General features: G+C 43.9%; 3 protein-coding genes and 1 long non-coding RNA gene across 7 annotated transcripts in view; 3 read left to right on the top strand and 1 right to left on the bottom strand.

Annotated features, from left to right (window-relative positions):
• The window catches only part of LOC147129005 (G protein-coupled receptor 26-like), a 28,197-nt gene extending 26,282 nt beyond the window's left edge, over nt 1-1,915 (top strand). The window contains exons 10-11 of one of the 2 annotated variants that reach the window (XM_086016020.1): nt 641-744; nt 886-1,915. In XM_086016020.1, coding sequence (XP_085872146.1) covers nt 641-720 — 80 coding nt within the window. In that variant the 3' untranslated portion in view covers nt 721-744; nt 886-1,915. Of the gene's footprint in view, nt 1-640; nt 745-885 lie in introns of those variants that run through there. The other variant, XR_015082422.1, reaches the window with a different exon arrangement.
• Nucleotides 253-16,221, bottom strand: cpxm2 (carboxypeptidase X (M14 family), member 2). Its single transcript, XM_086016016.1, has 15 exons — nt 15,928-16,221; nt 15,251-15,757; nt 13,514-13,615; nt 10,804-10,913; nt 10,464-10,603; nt 8,689-8,773; nt 7,317-7,467; nt 7,150-7,238; nt 5,755-5,878; nt 5,113-5,309; nt 4,083-4,262; nt 3,098-3,395; nt 2,765-2,904; nt 2,164-2,263; nt 253-1,246 (listed from the first exon to the last, which is right to left on the bottom strand). The coding sequence occupies exons 2-15, from the start codon at nt 15,660-15,662 to the stop codon at nt 987-989; spliced, it is 2,388 nt and encodes a 795-aa protein (XP_085872142.1). The 5' UTR covers nt 15,663-15,757; nt 15,928-16,221; the 3' UTR covers nt 253-986.
• On the top strand, nt 2,653-7,627 carry LOC147129004 (uncharacterized). Of its 2 annotated transcripts, none has more exons than XR_015082423.1 (4): nt 2,653-4,322; nt 4,983-5,362; nt 6,419-6,474; nt 6,681-7,627. It is a non-coding gene; the product is annotated as an uncharacterized LOC147129004 (long non-coding RNA). The 2 variants fall into 2 exon arrangements; XR_015082424.1 differs by having other exon boundaries at nt 6,362-6,474.
• A 4,545-nt stretch (nt 16,222-20,766) lies between the features above and the next one.
• On the top strand, nt 20,767-24,252 carry LOC147129002 (ras-related protein Rab-5C-like). 2 transcript variants are annotated; one of them, XM_086017249.1, is made up of 6 exons: nt 20,767-20,931; nt 21,654-21,936; nt 22,321-22,472; nt 22,850-22,972; nt 23,061-23,154; nt 23,516-24,252. In XM_086017249.1, exons 2-6 carry the CDS (start codon nt 21,762-21,764, stop codon nt 23,653-23,655), a joined length of 684 nt encoding a protein of 227 aa, XP_085873375.1. In that variant the 5' UTR covers nt 20,767-20,931; nt 21,654-21,761; the 3' UTR covers nt 23,656-24,252. The 2 variants fall into 2 exon arrangements, with proteins under 2 accessions (XP_085873375.1, XP_085873374.1); XM_086017248.1 differs by having other exon boundaries at nt 20,772-20,931; nt 21,651-21,936.
• The last annotated feature ends 1,760 nt before the right edge of the window (nt 24,253-26,012 follow it).

Below are 26,012 nucleotides of genomic sequence, written 5' to 3'. Positions count from 1 at the left end.
AGTGGACACCTTGACGGGAATTATTTTATTTTTTTTCCCCCCACACTTCGCAACTGTGTGCTGACCGTTTTGACAACCTCCAGACGCCGAAAAGTCAAGTTACAAACACTCAGCGACGTAACAATATACATGAAACGAAATACCAATATGGGGGAGGAGTGTCCTTAATTTCGCAAATTTTGGTGCAAATCTGGATAAAGGCAAGTTGTTGTTGTTGTTGTGAGGAAAATGAAAAGCCAAACAGCATCTCAATTGGAGTAATTGGACTTTATTTCATGTGAAGCAACGCGTGTATCGGTTGCATTGCCTCTGTAGTGGTTTACATAATTTAAGAGGTCCTCTATGTACATACATGAGATTAGATGCTCAGGCATTCTGTTTTGTCTTTTATTTACATAGAAAAAAAAAAAATTTGAATTGTGATATGCCATATACATTGTCCCCCCGCTATATCACGGTTTATCATTCGCGTCTCGCTATACATACGTCTAAGCTGATATTCATTAGCCTGTCTATAGTGTTTATTATTATATCTTATGCTAGCAGACTTTCGGTCAACGAAATTAAGTGGTTTGGTTGGACATTTTGGGATTTAAATGTACAATGTTTAACTCGCTTTTGTTCTGTGTCCATTTTGCAGTAAAATTCATCAGGCAAGCACGCTTTGCCTCTTCATTGGAGAACTGTGCAAGTGAGAGAGTGAGAACAGTTGCGAAGTAACACTGAAAAAATAGTTTGATATCGGTAAGTTTGAATCTGTTCTTCTATTCTCGCCATTTCGATGATTTTTGCGGAATTGCTTGGTGCGTCTGGAACATATGCTTGCTATAAACGGGAGTTCACCGTCGATCTGCCTTTGAGAGTCTTATTTATTTTTTCTTTTAGATATTTCCAACAACATTGTTTTCCATCTTGGAAGTCCCCCACAGTCGTGATTAGGTTCTGGTTCCCATCGGTGCAGTTCTTCACCACTTTCTCGCCGCCCGTTAAGGCCCCGGTCGTCTGTCACCGGAGCGCCGGGCTTGTAGCGGCCTGACGGGTGCTTTGCCGCCTCCTTGCTTGTTGAATCGCTCCATGATCTCCCGAATGCGAGACAGGTTGGTGCGACCCAGCGTGAAGTCGCAGCGGGTGGGCCCCATCTCGTAACCCACTTCGCACTTCTTGCTCACCATGCTGTAGCCCTCGGCCCTCGCCGTCACTCGGTACTCGCCCGGGTTCAGCAGGCGCCAATAGTCCCCGTCAGCAGCTGGAGCACGTACGCAAAAATAACCGCTCTTGATTTTGTGTTAGCATTACAAGTGGCATACACGAAAAGCAGGGAAGTGTACTTCAAGAAATTGTTCGATATTTGCGCGAATGCTAAATGCAGACATTGTAATTCCCCCCCAAAAATCACCAAATTTTCACCCCGTAATTCCCCATTCATTCCCAAAGGCACATTCAACATACCAGTTTCACATCGTTCTCTTTCAATATTCGAAATGTTCAGCTCATTCAATTCACCTTGAGAGCAATTTTCAGTATTCCAGAAATTCACACATTCCACATCATTCATCACATTACCAATTTCTCGCAAATATCTTTCCGCATCATTCCATATTATTCCATATCATTGAATATCATTCCACATTTTTCACCGGCATATTGCACACTCCTCCCCCAATAACCTTCCACGTCATTCCACATCAATCCATATCTATCAATATCATTCCATATCCTTCAATATAATTCCACATCATTCCAAATTGTCCAATCTCTTTCCACATTTTTCGCCAATGCTCTTCCGCTTTCTTTTCATTTCATTCTATACCATACAATATCATTCCACATCATTTCACATCCTTCAGTGTCGTATCCAGACTCATTCCACATGCTTCCGTTTTTGTTTCATTTAGCATTTCAGCATTCACACAAAATTTCCTCCAGAAATTGCATTGTCAAGTTATCGACCTGCAAACGTCTTCATTTAAAAGAGCATCGTGTCGACTTAAATATAATTACATCCACAATAAAAAGAAATAGCTAATCAACTTTTTGGGGGCGCATTCAAGCTCACGCTCTGATTAAAAAGCTTTCAGCTTTGAAGACTGTGTTGACTTCAACGCTTTATCCTTAAAATGTAATTGAATAAATAGATACGAATCTTCACCGGTGCGTGCCTACCTGTGCGAATGTCGTGGCCGATGCCTTCCACGGCGACGCTGGCGTTGGCTATTCCGTTGCCTTGTAGGTCCCTCACCATGCCTTTGATCCCACGATGCACCTGTGGATAGAACAATGGGCAAATACTCATTTCCACTATGTTCCCCGGTGTTCCAGTTTTGCCATCATCTTTTCCCCTTTCCACATCTCGCTCCAGAGTCGGCGTCCGTCTGGGGGCGGTCAATTGATATTTTTTCCTTACCAGTGCCACTTTTGGGCCCCTAGTACAACCTCAAGATGGATACCGTTGACATCGAATAAATGCTCAATAAAGCCGCTTGAGCATTTATTCCAGCATTTATTCAATATCCTTGAGATATATATATATATATATATATATATATATATATATATATATATATATATATATATATATATATATATATATATATATAAGGTCCATGTACTAGTATGATCGTTGTTCTGACTAGTAGCTAGAAAACCCTCAAATTACCTCCCAACTTGCCTCACAGTCAGGTGTGTTTGTGTTTTTTTTTTTTTTTTGTGCGTGGGCCGTATCTGTGTGATGTTTGCGCACGTGTGTGTGTGTGTGTTGTTTTGCCTGTTCCATGAAGACGAGAAGAGACTCGCGATTGTTCTCCCACTCCTCCGGCAGCTCGCTCTCGTGAGGGAATTTGTCGCAGCCCACGTACATCGACAGCTCAAAGCAGTTGGTGTGCAAATAGCTGAAGTCGTTCATGCCTGCCAACACGCCGCACACGTCTCCATAACGGCGTCAACCGTGCGTCGTATGAAACAAAAAGTATTGGGACACCTTGGGCGAGTTAAAAAAAAACAAAAAAAAAAAAAAAACGGAATCGACCGACCGCTCGGCGACGTCGCTTTCAACACAATGTGTCCCAATACTTTTGACCGGTTGAATTTGATCACTGACTGCCTGCCGCCGTATGCCAGGACGCCCCGTTGATGGTGCCGTCCTCCTTGGCGAAGTCCTCCCTGTGGCACACCCGCCGATTGGCGGCCGTCATGAGGCGGTGGGTGGAGGCGTAGGCGAAGGACAGCCAGCGGAAGACGTGGTCGTCCGGCGTGGGCGTCTGCTCCCGGGTCACGCCCTGCGAGCGGGTCTTGTCGTAGGGAAAGGTCACCACCAGCTCGCCCCCCTGCAGGTTGCCGCCCAGCACAAAGGGGATCTTTTCCATCCAGGTGATTAAAGCCCGCGTCTCTACGGCAACCTGCGGCAAGGTAAACACAGGTGGCGGTTCAGAAAGTATAGGGGGAGGATTGAAAGGGAGGCGTTTACTGCAAATTGCGGACGCGGTTGTTGGGGAAGAGGCTTGATGGGGATTTTCGGTCAATATTAACCAGTCGTGGTTATCGTCAGGCAGCTTTCGGATAACAGCACGCTGATCCTGATGCCAAGGGGAGGGGTGTCCTCGCACCTCGGCTATTTTGGAACCCCCCCACCCCCGGCGCGTGACTCACACCAGGCAACGTCACAACACCGCCGATGAGCTTTTTATAGACGGCCGGATTCTATTTCCGCTTGTCACTATCAGACGACGGCGCATCCGCTTCTCCCGAAATAGATTGCGCTTCTACGCCCACGCGCTCCTTTTTTCTTTTTCTAAATCCTCTCCAGGCATGCATGCCCCTCGCTGTGGGATTTGCCAAACTGTTTAGGGTTGACTAAGGACTCTGAGTCATGAAGTAATTTGCCACCTTTCTTTCCTGTAGAAATTGAGTGTGAAGGCTGAAGAGTTGATGTTGAACTGAAATGCTGGAATGGTTGTAAATTGGTGGAGGAAAGTAGGGGAAAATTGGCAGAATTTACATGATGTGTGAATGCTCTTCAGCAAACTAAACTAAACTACAATAAATAAAGCGCCAAGGTGGAACTACCTAGAAGAAGCTGGACTAACCGAGGCGTTTTTGGACTGGTACCAATCCGGGACGGACACGTAGTGGTTGGCCACCCGACGCGGGATCCACTTTTTGGCCTCGGCCTCCCACAATATGGAGTTGAGGTCTGGGAAGTTGTGGTGGATGTCGATGCCGTCGTTGCTCCAGCGGCCCAGAGACCAGCCACTCAGCTCGGAACCCTGCGCACGAGGGTGGGAGACAACCTCAAGTTCCATGGAGACAACAACAACTTTGTGGAGGTGAGAAGTTTTCTCTTTTTTTTTTTTTTTTTTTAAAGTTACAATGTAAACACGGTGGAAACAGAAATAATGAATCCAGATTTGATCCTGATTTAGTAGTAACTTAAAAAGTTACATAGAAAAATGAAAAGCCTTCTTTTTCTTGTCAGGGTGCCATGTTTTTGGTCCAAATCTACAATCTTCATCCATTTTTCTCTGTTTAATTAATTTTTTTGGAATCATATTTTTTCATTATCATTTTTACAGCCTGAATTGTATGTTGGACCCCCTCAAAAATGCGATGCTGTGTTTTAAGGTTTTAAATAGTAAATAAGGTGTGTTGACTGTATTCAAAACTCCCATTTTCTGAATTCCAAATTAACAAATTTTAATGTACATGTATATGTAAATTTATTTGACTGATATTTAATTTTTTTTCACCAAAATGAATTAACCATTTTTTTTATTTGATTAAATGAATTAAAAAATATATCTAAACTAGTGTAACCAATACAGGACGCTTGATAATGTAAATGCCAGTTGGGCCCGCGGGACGTACTTTGCACCCACCGCCCCCCCCCCCCCCCCAACCTATATTCAAGTTCCTCCCTTGATACAGCACAGCAGGTTCTGCCTTGCCGACTCTTCTGTTCCAGTCATTAATCACATTTTCTTGATTAGAGGTGACACGTTGCAGGCGTGCGACGCGCGTGCCCTCCCGCACGTCCCCTCGCCTTCCGCCCACGAAGCGACACGCGCATCCGCAGCCCACCAGGCCCAAAGCGCACCTGCCGAGCACGGCGGAACCTACCACTTGAAAGGCTTTCTCGTACCCATCGGGGTTGACGGACGGCAGCAGGTGGATGCGGGTCTCGTCCACCAGGTGTCGGACCCGCTGGTTGCCCGACAGATACTCCAGACACATGAACTGCATCAGCAGGAGGAGCAGTTCGCGACCCAGCACCTCGTTGCCATGGGAACCGGCCGTGTAGCGGAACTCGGGCTCACCTGGATGGTGACAGGATAAGAAAATGACCGCAGAGTCGATGGCAGGAGAAGAAGTAAGTCTCAAGTCTTCAACGTTCAGGTTTCAAGTTATTATAGAATTAACCAATCACATTCAAGCTCAGGCTAAATGGGAGTCAGCGCACGGCTGAAAGCATTTAAAGTGACTTTGAATAACACCAGATCAATTTCAGATGTTCTAGTAGGCTTTCCTTGACATTTTTTTTGTTTTTAATGCTTTAGAGTTGAAGCGTGAAACCTTTGTGCGAACGGTTCATAATTCTTTCCACTTTTTCTAAAGAAGCCCTCAAAATAAATAAATACCTTTTGGAATCATGGCCATAAAGTTCACCCATGTATTTTTTGGGGAGATTTGGTTTGGGGCTGGAAACGGGACCTTCGACAAGCTATAAGGAATTATGAGCAGCTCGGGTGCAAACACACTCACCCACTTCGTGCTCCCCTGGGTTGTCCGAGATCTCAATGGCATAGAGTTTGAGGCCGCCGTGGCTTTTGCCGATGTTGTAGATGCGAGTGATGTTGGGGCACATTTCGTTAACCACCTTCATCATCTGTGCAGGGTAAAAAAAAAAAAAAAAGAAATAAAAAAACTTGACTATTTCCTGTCATTCCACCATAAACCCACATACCGACTTCCGATGATTTTTCATTAAACCAGGGGTAAAGTCCCCCAAAACGGACTAAAAAAAAAAAAAAAGTTTTCTTCGATTTAAAGCAATCCGAGATGCTGATTATAATTGTGTGTGCAGCTGGTTTCACTATTCGACCTTGGCTGTAACCACCTTTACTTTGACTAACCAATTAGAGGATGAGAAAATATCGATTTGAAATCTGATTGTGTAAACAGTCAGTCCTATTGTATCGGCCAGCACTACTGAGCAGATTAGATTGATGTGGCAGCACATAGGCTGAAATTTGATTGGACAAAAAAAAAACAAAAAAAAACATACACTTATTGAAACGCTATCACATAAAGAGAATAGACAGTTGTGAATATATTCATACAGTTTAAGTATTCGAATTTTGGCCTGCAGAGAACGCCTTGCTGGCCCTGACACCAGCATTTTTTTTTTTTTTTTCCTGAACTGAAGGACCTTCATCTTGAAGCAGTCGACCACATTCTTATTCTGCCTCTTCAGCAAACGAGGTAATTTGCTCATCTTTTTACTCTAATCATTCCTATGGCGTGGGAGGTGTTCTCTATTGGAGAAGCCACAATGGGCCATGTTCAGTGCATTATGTAAAAGCGGCGAGGTTGAAGGCGCTCAAAAGAAATGTCAAAGGGGCTGGGTGGCGAAGTGGAGGTGAAAAGGCTCCAGAGGTTTAAAAATAGCGCCTCCTTTCTTTTGCCAGGGCCTCCCCTTGAAGCCGCAGAGCCGAGAAGGACGCGGTCCATTTTGCTGACTTTGATGGCTACGCTGGAGCATTTCAAGGCGCCACATCAAAAAAAAAAAAAAAAACACGGCAAAGGGGTTCACCGTTGTACACGACAGCCGTTTGGGACACTGTGAGCACCTCAGACGCACTTGTGTTTCTTAATCGCTATAATTGTATGTGCATGGTGACGTACGCAGCTGTTCTCCTCACTACATGAAGACTGTTACGATATATATATATATATATATATATATATATCCACCCCCCAATCACAAAAAGGTGAAACCTAACCATCAAGTGACTTATTCTGTGTATTCCTTGAATTATGTTGAGTCACTGTAGCAAACATGAGCAGGATCCCTTTTTCCTCGGCAAAGTTGCAGGGGAGACAGATTCTGGCTGACAGTTACTCAAGTGTCAACGAACCCACACTCAAAGAACTGACCTGCCTCATTTCCTTGTAACTGTGAATTGTGAAGTCCAACTCGTCGGTTGTTATGACCTCGTTGCGCCGGTGGTAGTAATTATTGGGGTCTGTGGGGTAGAAATAAATGACCGCTCAAAGTCTGCCCAGCAACAAGCGTAAGGCGACGTAGGGTGATCCGAGCTCACCTGGCAAGGGGCATCCGAGGATCTCGGCCCTCATGCAGATGCTGCCTTTGGTGAACCAGGACTGAGGGTTGACTCGGATGTAGCGAGCCACCAAAGGAGTCGGAAAAATGTTGCGCACTGGGATCTCCTTTTCTCTGTTTCCTCTGAAGATCTACTGAGGCAAACAAGATGCTGAGTCAGGACAAATTAGACACATTCAATTTTTCAGCGCTAGGACTCAGGGGTGGAGAACCCCAACCTATTTTGTAATGACTAGAATGTTGCTTAACCCTGCTAACTCAAGCTAACAGTTAAAACCTATACCGTTTTTACCAAAAAAAAAAAAAAAACCATCTTATTTGGGTGTGGTTAACACCCAGTACAAGCAATTGCGACATGAAGTAAAACAATGCATACAAATGCCAATGGTCATGTGTGGGTTTTCTCTCATTTTAAAAAAAGAGTTAGCATGTTAAGAATCAGGATTTATGTACCCCGCTTGAATAACTATGCATTTTGTTGGACAGCGATGTTATGCTGTTCATATGAACAAACAGTCATTTTTTCATAACAGTTGCTTTGATGTTAACATACGAATTAACAAACTAAAGAACTAACAAGAGAATTGGTGAACAAGCGAACTAACGAGCTAACTAGTGAAATAACAATATACCTAGCGAATGTACTATCTAGCAAGAAAACAAACCAGTGAAATAATAAGAAACTAACAAACTGTCCTGCAAACAAATATACAAACAACTAAAATAGCGAACTAACAAACTTAACATAATCATGGACTAACAAACTATCGTTTTTCGTTGGTCGGCATGTTGGGCTGTAGTTTGGCCCACGTGCTGTAGGTGGCCAACCCTCGATAATTTATGAGCATATTGTTGGGAAACTTCCAAGGAGACTGCAGTGCATTTGATCATATGCACAGTGCATAATCCATCAAAGACAGTTGTACTGCAAGAAAGCTCATTAAGTGAAAAGTTCTCCAGTCATCGCGCACGCTCTCACACACTCCTCGTTGAATGTCATTAAACTTTCGGAGGTTTATCGTACTAAAGTTTTTAACGCCCACGCCCGTCGCACCTTGTGGCATTTAGAAAGACAAATGGTGGCTTTTGGCATTTGGCACAAAAAGACTCACGGGTTGGCGCCTCGTGGCGGGGGCTGAATGACTCCCCTTGCGACACGACTTAATCAGGGCACAGAATCGCCACTTAATCACATTTATAGGATCGCATTAGAGTCCCTGTTGGTCGCAAGATCTGAGATGAGCTTCTCGTTCCTCTCGAGGGTCATCAGTGTTTACTGTTAACGCTCAGCAACCTTAATTCTTACTTATACGCTTGGAGTACTGTGGTACGGAACAAAGCAAGCTCCTCACCATGTCCTCAGAGCCGTTCTTCACCGTAACCCACGTGTGACTGTCGTTGCTCACCATGACTTTGTAGGAGGTCACCCAGTCGCTCCTGTTCAACAACACCAAACACACACACATATAAAACAATTACACGCTGTTGGGGTTTAATATGACCCGCTTTTCCATCGTTTTTTTTTTTGTTAAGCTAGCAAACTAAGAAACTAATGAACCAACTAGCAAACTAAAAAAAACTAGCATGCTAACCTGTTTTTTTTTTTGTCAAACCCCACTAGCAAACTAGCAAACTAAAAAACTAATGAGCCAGCTACAAAACTAGCATACTCACCTTGTTTTGTTTTGTTAAACTGCGCTAGCAAGCTAAGAAACTAATGAACCAACCAGCATATTAACCAACTAACAAGGAAACTAACTTGCATAGTGACCTTTTTTGTGTGTATGATGTATATGTGTGACCCTTCCAACAAACTCAAGTCAATAGTCAAGTTATAAGCGAGTACTTGAAAGTACAAAGCACCACACTGAAACTTTGACAAATTTAGAGCACAGAGATTTGGAATCTGACAGTAAAGTAGGTCAGCAATGTCCCATCATGCCTCGGAATGTTGTAGTGAACATGCGAGCTGTGGGTTGGCAGCGATTCCTGCGTTTTCTGATAAAGACATCAACACCCGTCCGGTCTGGCCTCGGAGGAATTCCCGGCTCGGCTAATTAAGGCGCCGTTGTGGAGAGAAGGCGCAAGCTAGGCCAGCTACACGGACCGCAGAGCTAATTGCGAGAGATTCTGCCTCAGGCATCGGTGCGTTCATATGTGGACCTCGGGTGGCGAAAACAGCAGCACACAAAGCACCTCTTTTTCTTCTTTTTTTTTTTTTTTTTCTCTCTCAAAAGGAAGAGCCTCAAGAAGTCAATGTGTCTATTTCCAATTAAGAACTTGTTGGCTTGTGGGCAAAGTATGGCCTGCAAGCCACATGAGGCCATGTGTCCAAACTCAAATGTGGCCCTTGAGCACGAACGTTTGCCCATCCTGCTCTATTCTATTGTTGTTGAGCAGAACAATCGTGGTCAAAGTGCCGCTGCCGTGTATTTGTCTTTGCTGTGATATTGCAGGAGGCGGCGTTACGGATCATCTGACAACCATCCCGCTAGATTGTTGCCGCCTGTGTCACGGCAGCCGTGGCACGAAGAGGCCCGGCGGCCGGGGGCCGAGTCTGCAGCTGCCTGCTGGATGCCATCATCCACTCTCACCGGGCCACTTCATTAGGTACACTTTTGTACTATTGATATTGCGACGTAGCTTTGTGTCGATCACAACACAGTTTCAATACAGCCGTGTCAAATATCGATATCATCATGTATTGCTATGTTTATTTACTTACCACAAATCCTGTATCTTTGTTCATCTACCGATGTTGGTGATGTATAGTGAAAGGCAGAAAAATGAAATGCTCTTCCACTAGATGGCAGAAGTTACATATTTGGATACAACAGAATAACAGCGATATGTTCAACTAAACAGATTTCACGCTGAGTAAGTCAGATGAGATCATCTTTAATTTAGTTTTCTGGCATTTGTGTTTGGCAGTGTGCTGTGTGATAAATATGTGCCGTGACTCAAGACGCAAACAAACAACCGGCCGAAAATGTTAACTCTGGTACAGCTTAGAAAAGCCGGTCCCCCTGCCCCCGCCGTGATTCTCCTTCAAAGCGAGCGCGCGCTACCGGACGTTTTTCATCCTCGCCGCGTGACCATCTGCGCCTCGGCGTGCGTGCGTACTCACGACCAGAGGGAGCTGCGTCCTTGTGTGATGACCCCCGTGAACTTGGTCAGCCTCCTGGCGTCCACCTCCAGCCACTGAAGCGGGTCATCCCTGCCGGCGCACCAGGCCCCGTCGTAGAGGTCGTCCTCGTAGAGGCCGGCCTGCGGGGGGGAGGGGGGCGACCGAAGCGGCGCTTAAGTCCAGATGGACGCCCAATTCAACCGAAGCTAGCGTGCTAACTTCACGGCTAGCGAGGCATCGTTTTACACCTGCCTGCTTTCAACCCAATTAAACTCATCAAAAACACTTTTGAAACTCCGTACCTCTCAATACTTTGTATCATTTCGAGCACAAGCCTCACCTGAATGTTGAGACGACCTCTGTGCGCGCCGAGGCCGTAGCGTTTGGTGGTGGACGCATGGAGCTGGAAGTCGTCGATTTTCAGCGTCTCAAGTCCCATAGGAGGGCACTCTGGGTGAAGTAGCGCGACAAAGACATGTAGACGTGAAGATAGTGGACGGTATATGAATACTGACGGTAATGTATTCTTTATCCTCTGCAAAGATACAAATCTCAACAAGTCGGTGTGGAAGAATCCACTCCAACTCCATAATTTCATCCATCTTTACATATGATGTGGTAATGCCGTTGCGTTTTATTGTCTCCAGGAAATGCAATTTTCATTCTCAGAAACAGGACTGCCCGATGAGTCGACTACATCAATAGTCAGGCATGGGTGAGGCAGTGTGCTGGATGCACTTCTTTTGGAAAACTAGAGCCACAATAAAAATCCGGAGGGAGAAAAAAAAAAAAAAAAAAAAGCTGCACATCATGGAGGAATGTTTTCATTTTGCAGCTGGAAGTGAAGTTTGGAGCGGACGTTGGCCATTAAGTACTTGCAGAGGCGAAGAGAAATTCAAAAAGAAGTGAAAGATTGGATAGTCTTTTAGGCACCATAATGGCGATGGAAGAGACGGAGAGTCGGGGCCAGCCGAAGGATTTTTTTTTTTTCTCGGAGCTCTCTGCGCTCTTCCCGCTCAAGAGTGACATAACATCTGAGAAGACCATTTGTACGTGGAGCCAGGCAAAGAAAAATATTTTTTTTATGAGCACTGTAGATGTGGACGTTTACCTAACACCAGGCAAAAACTGTGCCCTCATTTTTTGGAGAGAAAATACATATCTGTCATCCAATGACAATTTATGTTTTGCACAACAATCTAAATTGATTCCTGCTGCAAAACTTTTGTGCATCTGAAACAAAATGTACTCATGCCGAAATCAGGAAAATCAAGTCCTAAAAGACGCAATATACTTGCTTCGTTTTAATTTAGTTTTTAATCTTTATAGTATTAGTTTTAGATTTATTTATTTATTTCTTGAATATACGTGGTATTCCCAAACGACTGTTGGACCTTCCTTCTTCAGTACGTCCGCACAGTCATACTGAAATAAATACATTTAAAAAGAACCCCGAAAGCTCATGTATGATATTAATTCATATACGAAAAAGGACATTTTTGCTCGTAATATATAGTTTCACTTAGTTATTGTTTTTTTTTTTTTTTTAAAGAACTCATTATTTTATTTAATGAACAAAAATTCCTTTTTAATGTTAGTTTGAGTTATTTCATTAGTTTTCATTCAAATTCACTCCAAAAAGTGTCATTGGTTAACAACTAGTGCACGTCGAAATAATCTCACAACAAGCCTGAATTCAGGCTAAAGGCTAGGCCAAGGACTAAAAGCAGCCCAACACCGCCAAAAACATGTCAAACACCGCAAATAAAATCCACTTGGAATCCCTCTATAGGCTGTCTGAGCGGAGTCACGATCATAAGACATTAAGAGCTCCCTGCGAGGGCCCACCAGGCTTTAGGGTTGCGGCCGAGCTTTAAATCATTAACGGCATCTGTATGCAATCCTCCAGCAGTACCACGTGGGAAACAAACATCTGGTCGGCGTGAACAGCGACCGACAAGATAGCCGACAGCCCAGGCCTCACATGTCGCATGCGGCCCCGGGGGCTAAAAGTAACACAAGCGTTTGATATGAGCGCTCATGAGTCATGTAGCGGTCATATCAGTGCCACTAACACAGAAACACGCACCGGAAATGTTAAACGTACCCTCTATTTACGTAAATGGGAAGTGGAACTTTTGTTAGTAAGATGTCAGAAGTCAAACCAAATGTTGCAAAAATTTGCAGTTGGTCAAGTACATGACCAGCCAAGTGGTTCCCAACATCCGGCTAATGTGCTGTTAGGGGCATTAGCATAGCCGCATGATCTGTACACCTGCGCGTGACTGCGATTTATTTAAAAAAAAAAAAAAAAAAAAAGAAAATCTAGAATCTGGTTTCATTTAAAAGGATGTCAGCATCTCTGTGTTTTCACCTCTGAGAGTTTTATTTATTGCTCGACATTTCCTTTTCAGGGATAATTCCCTCCCTCAATGCTCTTTCCAAGCTATTTTTCAACTCCAGGAGAATGTTTGTTTTCCCATCTTACACTGAAGCCCATTTTGCACTGAGCAGTACAATTTGCAGAGAAACTTTACTTTGGATGGGCGCTGTGGATAATTTGGGCAAATCAATTGCCATTTTGAAGGTGCAAAAAAAAAAAAACGGACCTCATTTGACACCATGTTCATTCTGGTATAAAACTTTAAAGCCTTTTAGTCAGTTTCACATGGCAAGCTAAAATTTGATCGGCCTATGTATCGTAAGTCCATGGACAAAGAAAGTTGCAAAAAAGGCGTGCCTGAAAACACACAGGAAGTCTGCCATTTTGAGGTAAAGCGGCCATTTTAGTTTGATTTCGAATCATGAAATTTGTTCGACTGGTCCATCATTAGAAGAAGTCTCAAGAAGCCGAGTTCAAAAACATACAGGGAGTCCATCTTTTTGGGTTGAAGCAGCCATTCTAGGGTCTGTCGTTGCTTTGTTTCACTTTCATGTCCGCTCGACATCGTTGGAAATTAGGATCAGGATTGCCCTCGGTGATCTCTTGTCATTTAAAAAAAAAAAGTGGTTTGAACTGAAACAAATTGAAGGCTTTAATCATTTCTTACCGCCTTTAAACTGTGTCGGCTGGCCGTCTCCTTCTGAGCTTCCGTTTGGGCTTTTGGGGTTACCCTTCTTGTTGTTGTCCGCTTTTTTGTTGGACGCTTTGTCTAAGGGAAAAATGCAGATCGGCATGTGAGCAGATTTGCTTCCGTTTTTACGTAAGAGAAACGAAAAGCAATTAGAATGCTTTTGAAGACTTGAAACCGTTTTCGTCATGGACTGACATTAGCATTTCGCTCTCACCCTCAACTGGGGAATAGTCCGATCCCTCATCCATCAAACAGCCCACGAGAGTCACATTCCACTGACGATGGAATGAGGGGAACATTTTTCTTTTCTTCTTTTTTTTTTTTTTTTTTTTTTTTTTTCTCTTCTCTATTCAGCTAAACGTCAAGAGTGCACCCATGTGATAACAATCCGTCGCACATCTGAAAGTCTTTATCCTCCAACTCGCGCATCAGATCATCATCATCGGCGGCCGCAAAAGTGCGTTCAGAAAGTTAAGCTCGGCGGGTTCTAGATGCACAGAGGAGATACGCTTATTGGATTAACGTGTCGAAGGGAAAAAGGACACTATACGGGGTAAGACGGTTGTCAGGAAATATTTTCATTCAAGTCGGTCAGTATCTCCAGGATGGGCATTTACTGGGTTGGATGTAAGAAGCAGACAGACAGGTGACACGTGAGGTTAGGTTGCGTACACAGCTGCTTTCGATTACCTCGACAGAACCACTTAAACACTCGAGCTCGATACGCTACTGTGTGTCGCGTAATACCGCAGTATAAGGTCTTTAACGCTTCCTTCATCGAATCAATGCGTCTTTTGCTTTTGCGTAAGAGTCGTTTCGGCGCGTTCATTAAACAATGTGATTTTAGACATTTTTCACCTACAGTAGGCTTTCCTCGTGCTCTCGTTCCCATGTTTTGGAGGAGACTTGTCAGAAAGCGCACGGCTTTGATGGATGTCCACGCAGTGGAGTGCGGTGGACGTTGTTGTTGAGTACGTTTTCCCAGCACATCCATCACGTTGTCAATTGATTTAAGCTGTCCGCTGGATTCCCGGAGGGCGCTGAAACTCAGCGGCAAACCTCAACTCTCTGTCTGACTTAATCAAGCAGCGTAAAAGATTAGGACTTGTAAAAAATAAATAAATAAAGACTATTTTTCTTCAGTATTTATTTGTTTTAATACCCTATATACAAAGGCATGTTTTTGTAATTTAGAGCTGCTGCTGCTGCTGCTTACGGTTTATAGGATTAGTTAATGATGATTAGAATTATGGATTTGGAATAGAATTTAATTGTTTTGGAAGTTCAGTGTAATGCTTTGTGGAACTTTATCCCTGGAACCGTAATTCTGAACCCAAAATGACTCTCACTCAAAACCGAATCCAATTTATAACCCACATCCTTGAGACGCCAGGCCTAACCCTAACCTAGTCTTGACCCCTAACCCCAACCCACCCGAACCATAACTATTCTAACAACCTAACCGACTCTTACTCCAAACCCTAAACCTTCATAGATGCTCATGCTAAAATGGTAATCGGGTCCACAATCGAACCCTAACCCTGAGTCAAGCCCAAACCCTCCCCCTGACCCTTCTTCTAACCACAACCGTGACCTTGGGAAAAGGCACAACCCTAAACGTGCATTATTGTTGATCTCGCAATCTGAAAAAAAAAAAAAAAAAAGATTCGACTGAGAACTGTCAGCATGCTGAATATCAGTCGTGCCTTTTACCTGCCTGCCTGCCGCCGTCCCCCTTCCCTTTGGCGGCTTTCTTGCCGTATTGCCTGGGCGCTTCACGCTGGTCGGGCCCCTCGGGCACCTCGGGCACCTGGACCCGGGCGTAGCGCTCCCTCGTCAGCAGCTCCTGCATGTAGTAGTCCTCGTCATGGCCGGCCGAAGCCTGGCCGAGGTCGGCCAGCGCCGCCAGGAGTCCCAGCAGGACCAGGGGGAAGAGGAGGCTGGGGCGCTGACCCGTCATGACGCCACCCGAGTGGGGAGGGTGCGGGGGGGTGGGGGGTGGAATGGGTGTTAACTCTCCAGTTAAAGGCCCCGCTGGTGACTCCTGAGGAGCCTGCTGCTGCCGCCGCCGCTGCTGCTGCTGCCCTCCGCCGCTGCTGCTGCCCTCCGCCGCGCCGCGTCCCATTCACTGCTTTTCTTCGGCAGAGTTCACAAAGTTCTCCCAGCTTTCCAAGTCGCTGATGAGAGCGGCGGAGCCAGAGGGTCCATGGATGCCTCAGCCTGTGAAAAATGCGGGGAGGGAGGGAGAGGCGCAAAAAGGGAGAAGAGGCAGGGAAAGAGCTTTGAGTTTGGACGCTGGCAGGTGACTCCAAAAGAAATCTTGTGTGTGTGTGTGTGTGTGTGTGTGTGTGTGTGGGTGTGTGTTTCTCCTGCAGGCAGGCTGCACACACATGGAGTCTCTGGGAAGTGTTCAAGATCCGCTTTTTCTCTCCATCTCCTCCCACTCTGTCTGCTGGAAGCCTGGGAAAGTTTCCTCTCTCTCCTTTTGGGAAGTCAAGCACCTGATAAGATGAAAAAAAAAAAAAAAAAAAAAAAAAACAAGAGAGAAAAAGTTGAGCATCCCTCCAAATTGTTGTCCCCGGAACTTTATCTGGACGCGGAGGGAACGTCCCGCCTCGGGCGCAGAGGAGGGAGCGAGAAGCTCCGTGGAGCGTTCATCGGCATAGCTTTTGACATTTCATCAAGCCGAGGCAAGACAAAGTTGGCCAAGTCAAAGAGCTCTCCACTCACTTTAAATTAAATGCGCCGCTTCATTGCACATAAGTGGTGCGGAATGAATTGTGAAAAAAATAAAAAAATAAATCCATCTGCGACTCGAAAGTAGAAGATGATCAAGCACTGGATTCTTCAGTGGGTGGACTGGCACGCTCCTTGGCTCACTGAAGTTTCAATTCGCCCACTCCGATCCAAATCCGAGACGCCAGGCCAAAAAAAAAAAAAAAGGGAAGGCCATCCAGTGGATCGTATGATTCCTGTGGCCGATTTCCGGACTTTTCAAGCAGATGCGTGAAAGTGCACACGCACACGAACGGATCACTTCCTGACGATCTGACCCTCTGACTCCTTCTTCAAGGTTTGGCTGAAGTGAGTTCGACATTCCGAGGAGTTACTTTCATCATGGATGATGATGGTGCATCATGTTCCAATTTATTTCCAATATGAAGGTTCAAGTGGGAAACACGTGGCCTCATGCTGTTCTCTGTTTAATATGGCGACTATGCTGAAAATCAAAAATAAAACCAAAAGGTTTTGATGCCGGTCTTAGCACAGCGCTCTCCGGGACTTTTCCAACGTGCTTTTTTTTAAATGGTTTTGTATATAATACAGAGTGGTACCCTACACCACTCGACAATAACTACACTTTATCGAAACTGTTTATTTCTTTACCCTCCTTTTTAATATGCGTTATGTCTTCAATGATTTCCTTTATTTAAAAAGAAAAAATGAATGAATTTAGTCACGGAATAAATTCATCATATAATAATAAAAGCTGAATGGCCACATACAGTATGCGTTACATTTTGATTGAGAAACAATAAATGAATTGGCCTTACTCCGCACTACCGATGAAAGCGTTTTATTTGCTGTGCACGCACGGAATGTTAAACGAGTCGCCTCTGCGCTCAGCTCCAGGCTGAGAAGAACCACCAAGGTGGAAGAGTGATGGCTTCAGCCTCTTGCCTGCCATAATCTCTTAATAAGGCCTTGCTTCAATTCAGTTTAATGGAATTTAGAGGCAAATAACCTCTGTGCTGTCGCTGCTTAATGGCCCCAAAAAAAAGAAAAGAGTAAGTCTCACTGCAGATAGCGAAGGCCGCCTTTCCTTTCCAGTGGCGCTGTCTGAGATAATTGGGAGGGGGGGGGGGGGGGAAAGTCTGAAATATAATGACAGCTTTGCTCTTCAAAGAGTGTTTTAATCATATTTAATAACCTGAAATACACAATACATCAAAAGCCGACTTGGGTGCGTTGGATTGGACGGCCGCCAGTGTCGCTAATGAATTCTGATGTTCAACCAGGACCGACATATTTTGTCTTGTCGGACAAAATGTACGTTGAGGCATTTATGGCTGTTGAGGAAGGCGTGTTGCAACCTTGAAAAGCGACGACTTTGACACACGTGATCAAAGATGGATGACGAGCGGCTTGATGCGTTTTCAGTCGGAGGGGCAAACTTTTTCGAAACTACTACTTCGGAATAGTTTCAACTCAATCAGTGCAAGCGGGGCATCTGTGATCAGGGGGGGAGGTTAGAGGCCGGCGCGATTAATCACGGCGGTCGCTCTTCCGTCGCCATGGCAACCGTGTGCAAATCGGATACCACCCTTTTTTATTTATTTATTTATTTTTAATTTATTGGATGCCCCCACTAAAAGGGAAACTATTCGTTTACTTATTCATCACACGCACACCGAGACACATACATTTCCACACCGTTGCTGCAGTGTCGGTGACTCGCCATACAGCCGCCCACGCTCCCCCCTCCCTCCCCCCCCCCCGGTGCCCTCCCCCTTCCAACACCTGCTTTTGTAATCCCGCGTCCACACTGGCGACGCGTTTCATGCGCTTGGACTGCTGTTCAAAAAGAAAGGAGGGAAAAACAAAACAGATGTCTAACCCTAAAAATGCTTTACGAACGGTCGGGCATACAGATTTGCGTAAATTGACGGCAAGAAGAGGCAGAGAAGGCCCCCAACTAATACTGTAATCCCTAACAGTAATAGTCGTTATTCCCACTGAGCAGAGTTAATACATACTTGTGAGTATTGTGGTATGCTCTGATGCTACAATTTTGGTTAGCCTGTCTGTGCTATTTGTTAGCATTAGCGGACTTTCATGAGACCAAATGATATGGATTGGTTGAACATTTTGGTGGTTAACTCATTGACCGGGGACGTTTGTTTGAGTTCGGCATAGCTCTATTTTTTTAGAAAACAAGTCAGGAAAGACCGTGAAAAAGGAATAGTAGGAAACAAGGGGCAAGGAATAAGGGGTTCATATATTCATAAAAGAAAGGGTGATGAACTAAGAAATGGAGGAAAGAAGGCACTAGCGAGCGGTCGTAAAGACATTTAATGCAGGTCTCGAAACATATGAAGCACACGCACCGGAGCACATGTCCTGATTGTAATTCTGAGCGCCTTCTTACCAAACGCCTGGCTGGACTTGAAGGTGACACTTAACACAGAGCAACTCAAACCCAAAAGACAACATGAAGCAAGTGGAGGTCAAAGGTCTCTCGTCACATTAACGAGCTTTCAAAATACGCTCCTAATTGGACCATAATAGAGGATTGTGTGAGGAAATAAGCGGCAGAATCATAATAACAAGCACTGACTGGCCCTTAAGTACTGTACATGTCCAAAACGACATCACATGTTCTACACTGAACGCTTAATATAACACACATGTTATGTGGCAACAGGTACAGATGTAGTTGCTTATTCAAAACTGGGTTGGTGTAAAACATGCAATGAATAAAGGCTAAATGAGGCCTGATGCAAGTGTTATCCAATTATTGTTTACTTTTCATTTGTTGCCAGCATTCCCCACTTGCTTCGTCATTGCAAAAGCCGCCTCATGTATACGACTTTTTTCCTGCTGGCAGTCGTGTGTGTCTAAGCCAAATCCCTAACCAAAAGTCGCACCCTAGACCCTGTTCAAATGCCAGCTTTAAGTGAATGGATAGTGAAAATGAACCAAGGAAAAGCCTACTAGAACATCTAAGCTTTATCGTCGTGTGCTAACTCTTATTTAACATTAGTTTGAATGGGAATGGTTAATTCTCAGCACAGCCAAATCCCAATTGTAAGAGGGTGTGCACACATATGCAACCGTATGTTGCTTGTTTTTAACGTCACCTCTCGAAAAGATTCAAAACGATATTTCAATTGAGTTGTAGAGAAGAAAGCAAGAAGTAGTTTTGAAATGAGGTATTTTGGTCACATTTTTGTATATTTACGGTAACAAAAAGCTGGGATTTGAACAGGGGTGTGTAGACTTTTGAACCAGATAACTCTTTGTAATCCTGCCTAACAGCAAACTAATAACCAGCATAACATCCATCTTTATTTTCATGATGAGTAAAAGGATGGCTGTGATGTTGTCATGCAAACGGAGGCCCGCTGAGTGATATTCACCTCAGGGCCCAACGTGATCTTTGTTCTGTTGTTCCGTCACCCTCCCACTAGTGCTCCAGTGGCATTTCAGAAGCTCGGCCTCCGCATGCATCCAGCCTGGTGGCTCCAAAATCAAAGTCCCCCAACCCCCATCCCCACCCCCAAGGTGAACTTTATTAATATTCCCAGCTCCCCCCCCTTACTAAATCTCGGCTGGCCTGATCGCTGTGAAGAGGTCGAAGCCCACGCAGCATCTAATTCGATTTTCATTTTAACATCCGATGTTCAACACCAGCCACGCAAATATTACTGGTCCAGATTCATGTCAAACCAAAAGTATGCAAACAATTTGCATTTACAATATGGACGTTTTCCCAGGCCTCCTGACCCAGAAATCTCTTGTAGACACCTGGTAGGAAGAAAGCAATTTAGTGACAGATATAGACCAGACAAAGTGCCTTTTTTTTTGTTGTTTTTTTTTTTTGCCATTTCCTGGTCAGGGGCTGTTTGTGTAGGTATGGGCCACATTTCTATTTGTAGTAATTAGACAACAAAAAGTTATTTTATTTTTCTTTGACAACCCTTGTCTTAATATAATAGAAATAATAATTAAACCCGTTTGTTTTTAAATATACTGTAGCTACTATAGTTCTACTTAGACTACAGTAACTGGATTGAAATATTTTATTTATCTTCCTGTCATGTATTGCCATCTGGTGGCAACAAATAGCAGGTTTGCAGATCAGTGGCTAGTTTTTGCACAAGGGTGGGGCTTATTATAAAGAAGGTCTTTGTTTAATGGCTGTTAAACCGGTCATGGTGCTAGTACATAAGACAAAGGTGTTTATTTATCTGGCAATGGAGTTCGTCCGTTGGAGTAAAAAGATTAACTTTCTTCTTGTCCATGGAATTGTTTGATGATCAGGAGTTGAGGAATACATTGAGATGATTTGTAATTCAATTAAATTGAAATTCATTCATGTAATCAAATTTTTATCCTACTATTTTTCGTTTATTAGAATTATTTTAATAACATTAAATCATGATCAACGGGTTCGTATTTGCAATACCCAAACTCACCAGTTAGAGGCAGTAGCGTACAAGAAGCGCACTGTCTGGGCAAAGATAACCGACGCAGAGGAAGACATTACACAAGGCGGAAGTGCAACATTATTGTTGTGCCTGTCAACACTTGGCTACAAGAAAAGGATAAAAACGGTTGCTACGTGGGACTGACATGGTCGTTGTTGAATTTTGACCAAGCTTTCGTTACTGGTAAGAACTTTGGCGCGGTGATTGTTTTATTTTGGGCGAACTTTTCGTGTCAGATGACAGGTAGTAGCGCTGCTAACAGGATTTAGCCTCGCGGCTAATTGACAGTGTTGTTTAGACACGTCCTGGACTGAGCACACGGTAAATACCAGACAGGTTCTCTATTTAAATACCTTTATTTGGTCGCATTTGTATTTGTTTACGACTTGAAAGCTATTTTTAGGTGACAACAGTGGAAGCGTCGTTTCCAAAAAGATTGAGGAAATAATTTGGTATGGTATAATAAACAATGTGACGAATCGTGGAAATTCGTTAATGCGGTCGTGATATCTGTGCCGTTTGAATAACTAGTACAGATTTTTTTTGGGCGACAAGATAAAACTTTGACATGTCGGAGATTCTGCAACAAAACAAACTACGACGTGTAAGATGTAGTAACATGCCCAAGAAATCAATTCCCCCCCCCCCAAAAAAAAATCTGTGTAAAACAATTCAAAATCGTCAAACAATTTCTGTAAAACTATTTAATTTAGCTAACTAGCACCTACATGTAAATTTACATAGATTTTGTTTTTTTGTTTTTTTAGATGTTCAGTTGTTCAACACATTTTTTTAGATGTTGACATTTTTACAGAATGGAATGTTTTCATTGTTTAAAAAAATATATATACAGACGCCAGTAATGCAAGTTTTTTTTCCCCTCCTGTGTGTCAAATGTGCAGCAGCTTCTGGAGTCTGATCCGAGACTTCGCTCACCACCAGTGCCTGAGTGGCCAGTCTGGTTTCATTCCAGCCCGGGGCCGCCCCTTCCGTAAACAGCCTCATCCATCTCAATGGCGGGACGTGGCGGCGGCGGTGCGAGCAGGCCTAACGGCGCGACGGCGGCGGCCAACAAGAGCTTCCAGTTCAAGCTGGTGCTGCTGGGCGAGTCTGCGGTGGGCAAGTCCAGCCTGGTGCTGCGCTTTGTCAAAGGCCAATTCCACGAATTCCAGGAGAGCACCATTGGAGGTAAGATCACAAGTGGTTTTTTTTGTGTTATGATCATGGGTTTTTTGGTAATTTAGGATCTTACATTTTGGTAAACATTTGTGGTTCAAATTCAATTTATTTTACATAGTTCCTTGGCACCATGATGCCTCACGATGGCAGAAAAACCTCCTCAACATAGTTTCTTGAAATTAAAATAGCAACAAAGCACTACTTTTCTCTAAATTAAGCTCCTTGGTGAAGTGTTTGCTGTCTGTGTGGCTAAATAGAGGAAGAAAAACAAAACCCTGAAAAATCATTCATATGGCCACTGTCTAATGGCCCCAAAAATATTTTTGCATAGACATGGCACGAAATAAGATTTTAGGTCCACATAGTTTACGTGTGTGTACTTTGTTTTCCTAGCGGCCTTCCTGACTCAGACGGTCAGCCTGGACGACATCACGGTCAAGTTTGAGATCTGGGACACGGCGGGCCAGGAGCGCTACCACAGTCTGGCGCCCATGTACTACCGAGGCGCTCAGGCCGCCATCGTGGTCTACGACATCACTAACACGGTGAGTCGCACCTGCCGCGTCTACTGTTTGCAAGGTTTTTTTGGGGGCATTCGCCCCCACCCGAATGTCTATTTATTTCCCCTTTCTCTGTTGTATTCATTATGTTTTTCTATTTGATCGGTTGATTAATCGGTTATCTGAATTTTATTCCGCCAAATACTGGAATCGGTCTAAAAAAATCCAAATCCAAATGTATCACTGTATTATTATTTTTTTTTTTTACGCTCTTGAAACTGCTCTCAAATCAAGACAAAAAAAATCAGTCAAGCGATGGCTCATATCTGGAAAAACTTGTGAGGGAACTCGCAAGTAAAGGCACCACTGCCGTATTTACAGTACGAGTGACAGCGGTGCAAGTAAAGCTTGTTGGTCCTCAGGACACGTTTGCGCGCGCTAAAAACTGGGTCAAGGAGTTGCAGAGACAAGCCAATCCCAACATTGTGATCGCTCTGGCCGGCAACAAGGCGGACATCGCAGACAAGAGAGCGGTGGAGCATCAGGTACGAAGAGGAGACGTGCATTTGACTGTGCAAACAAGCATGTGCCAACTTTGCCTTCAGTTGACACCAACAACACTTTTGTCTTCAGGAGGCACAAGAATACGCTGATGAAAATGGGCTTCTCTTCATGGAAACATCAGCCAAGACCGCACTCAATGTCAATGATATTTTTCTGGCTATTGGTAAGTGTTGTATTTATATAATAAAGCGGGCAAAGCCTTTCATTTTTGCTATTAGCAAGGAATAAAGACTGACAAGAAGTTTGTAGGTATGTGCGAATGCCACAAGATGGCGGCAGAGCACTTAAAACAGAGAGGATCATAAAGCATCAACGTCATGAATCTAGCAAGAATACCATCATGAGTCCATGTCGCATAACTTATTTCTAAATAATTTTCCACTGTGCTTCAGAATAAGCAATTCCGCAAAGAAATGTGTGTGTTTGCAAAAGGTGACTGTTGTCCAGTTATTTCTTATGGAAAGCATCCATTTTTATTTTTTTTTAGCACTGTTTATAACCGGCTTCCCGTTTTCTCCACTCAGCCAACAAGTTACCAAAGAATGATCCCCAGGCGGGCGCCGGCCAAGCCGGCCGGCCCGGCGCGGGAGTGAATTTGCACGACACCGCCTCTCAGAGCCGCAGCAGTCGGTGCTGTAGCGGCGCCATGGGCGGCGGCAACTAAAGCCTCGGTGAGGACGACACTTACGTAAAGAAACACTGGAGGACAGGCAGAGCCCCTTCGCCTCCCCCCGACTACCCCCTCCCTCCTCCTCCTACTCTTCCTCCTCCTCCTCCTCGTCTGCTCTAAAACTGAAATTTAAGGTGAGATTATCTGGATCATCTTTTTTTAAAAGACAACAATCAAAAGCTAAGTGGGCTGATTCCTTCTGACTGGTCTCCTTCCATCTATCTACCTCCCTCTTCATCTTCATCACTTCCTGTTTCAAAACTGTCTTCAATGATTTTTTTTTGGGGTGGATTTTTTTTTGTGTCTTCCCATTTTCGCGTGGGTATATGGTGTGTATATTATGTATGTTTATGTGTATATAAAAACACAGTATATATATATTTATATACACACATGAATACTATATAGATTATATACTGTATACATACCGTGTGTAGTAGCTTCCATTGACTACCCTTTTCAGCAATCACCAGAAAAGAGACATTTTGTTTCCACGAGTGTTAGTCTTTTGAAGGTTGATGTCATTGATTTGACTGAGAATGGTGGAAATGATTTGTGCACATGAAATATAATAAAGCTCATGCAAGATCATTTATTATGGTTTGTGCTTTTCATCTGCCATGTCACCAGCGGGTATGAAAGTCAGGTTCAGAAATGGTGAGAAAAGTTTCAGAAATTCTTCTTTCTTCCTCTTTTTTTGTTTTTTATCACAAAATCAGGGGTGTGTAGACCTTTGCATGAAGGCTGTTTTTGCAAAACATAAAATGAGTCTTTAACCACTTTAATCCATCTTTGACCACTAGGTGGCAGCATCTAACTGGAATCCAGGAGGTTTTGCAGAAAACAAACCAATAAATAAATAGGAGTTAAAATGTTGCTCCCATTAAGTACTGAAAAATACATTTGTTTCAGGAAATGAGTCTGAAAAAGTCCAAGCATTTTTTAAATTTAAATTTTTGAAGAAGTAATGCGTCTTTATGAATGCATTTAACTAAACCAATTAAAAATGTATTTGAAAATATTAAGCTGCATTTGTCAGAAAATGCGTGTGTGCTTAAACCGAACATTATTTTTCATTTAATTTTTAGATGATTGTCACAAACGTTTTTACGTTAGAACGATTTAAGTTAATTCCCCTATTTAATGAATATCTCCCCCCCCCCCCACCTCCCTCTTTGCCCCCTTCATTAAATTACATCAAAAAGACATGATTAACTGTGCAAATATACAATAGTCTTATTTTACCAAATGACCAGTGCTATTTATGCTATTTAGAACTAGTATCCAATGGCGAATCTCCATTTTCATGTCCGTCATAGCTTCAAAATGCAGTACCAACTTGCTGTCCCAATACGTTTTGTGATTGAGCAGCTTCATAAAATGTCTGGAAATGCTTCAAATGTCCAACGTATGACACATCCATCACCAAAATCAAGTCATGTCTCCATGGGAATCATCATGACTGTGGTTCTCTGCCATCCGCTGTACTGCAGTGGTTGTGATGATGCATCATCATCATCACTCGCCTCCAAGATATGCAGCCTCGCTGCCAAAGTGCAGGCGGCCCGCTCTTTTCACAGTAAATAATTTCTCATTTGCGGCGCTGTCAATCACGATGCGTCATGGAGAGGAACTCGTTTCGTGCTTGGCCTGTGTGAATGGCAGCGGCGGAAGACTCGGCGCACCCCTTTCACCCCCTTCTGTACTCCTCCGCTGATAATTGTTGTTTGTGTCCAATTTGCACAAGACATGAAAGCAGAAAAGTGGCCATAATGGTTGTCATAACAACAAGGCTTTTTCAGATTAGCACCCCCCCCTGTGCGGGAAGTGCATTTTTTTTATTTTTCTTTCAGACTTGAATAACAAACTTGAGAAATGTGCCTTCTAATGCATTCTGTTTGTCTTTTGGGGGCGGGAAAGAATTGTCAGTGAGCAGCAAGGGCATGAGGACGCGGGGTTTGGATTGCACGCTGCGCGCCTCCCTCGGAGGTGTGCGCAGATAACAATCCCATCAGCGACGTGCGACAATAATTGTCTCTTATCTATAATGAAAGATCGCACGGTGTTGCCACCAAACGGCCTGCGTGCGTCTAAAAAGGGACGCTGACAATGTTGAAATGAGCAAGAAACACAAATGATCACATAGGTTATTTCGCTACGGAAGCGTAGCGCGTCTGGTGGCATTTATTTACGCGACTGCAAAAAGTACCCCCGAGACGACATTATTCATTTCGTAATTATATATACAAGAGCCGCTCAATTGAAAATACGCTGAGCAATAGAGATGCAGAGAGACTGGAAGAGTCACAGAAAGTGTGTACAATAAACGGTTGGACATGTGCATTCAAAAG

This window comes from Filicampus tigris, chromosome 19 (assembly GCF_054856515.1).
Source record: "Filicampus tigris isolate MCC_2025a chromosome 19, RoL_Ftig_1.0, whole genome shotgun sequence".
Lineage (NCBI taxonomy): Eukaryota > Metazoa > Chordata > Actinopteri > Syngnathiformes > Syngnathidae > Filicampus > Filicampus tigris.
This window is presented reverse-complemented; position numbering and strand designations above follow the sequence as displayed.

Excerpts from the sequence above, each read along its gene's own strand:
- cpxm2 (XM_086016016.1), bottom strand. The coding sequence starts at position 15,662 with ATGGGACGCGGCGCGGCGGAGGGCAGCAGCAGCGGCGGAGGGCAGCAG. Across the intron at positions 10,914-13,513 it reads GCCGACACAGTTTAAAGGCG|AGTGCCCTCCTATGGGACTT; the intron begins GTAAGAAATGAT and ends TACTTCACCCAG. Across the intron at positions 1,247-2,163 it reads CGGCCACGACATTCGCACAG|CTGCTGACGGGGACTATTGG; the intron begins GTAGGCACGCAC and ends TACGTGCTCCAG.
- LOC147129002 (XM_086017249.1), top strand. The coding sequence starts at position 21,762 with ATGGCGGGACGTGGCGGCGGCGGTGCGAGCAGGCCTAACGGCGCGACG. Across the intron at positions 21,937-22,320 it reads CCAGGAGAGCACCATTGGAG|CGGCCTTCCTGACTCAGACG; the intron begins GTAAGATCACAA and ends TTGTTTTCCTAG. Across the intron at positions 23,155-23,515 it reads TGATATTTTTCTGGCTATTG|CCAACAAGTTACCAAAGAAT; the intron begins GTAAGTGTTGTA and ends TTCTCCACTCAG.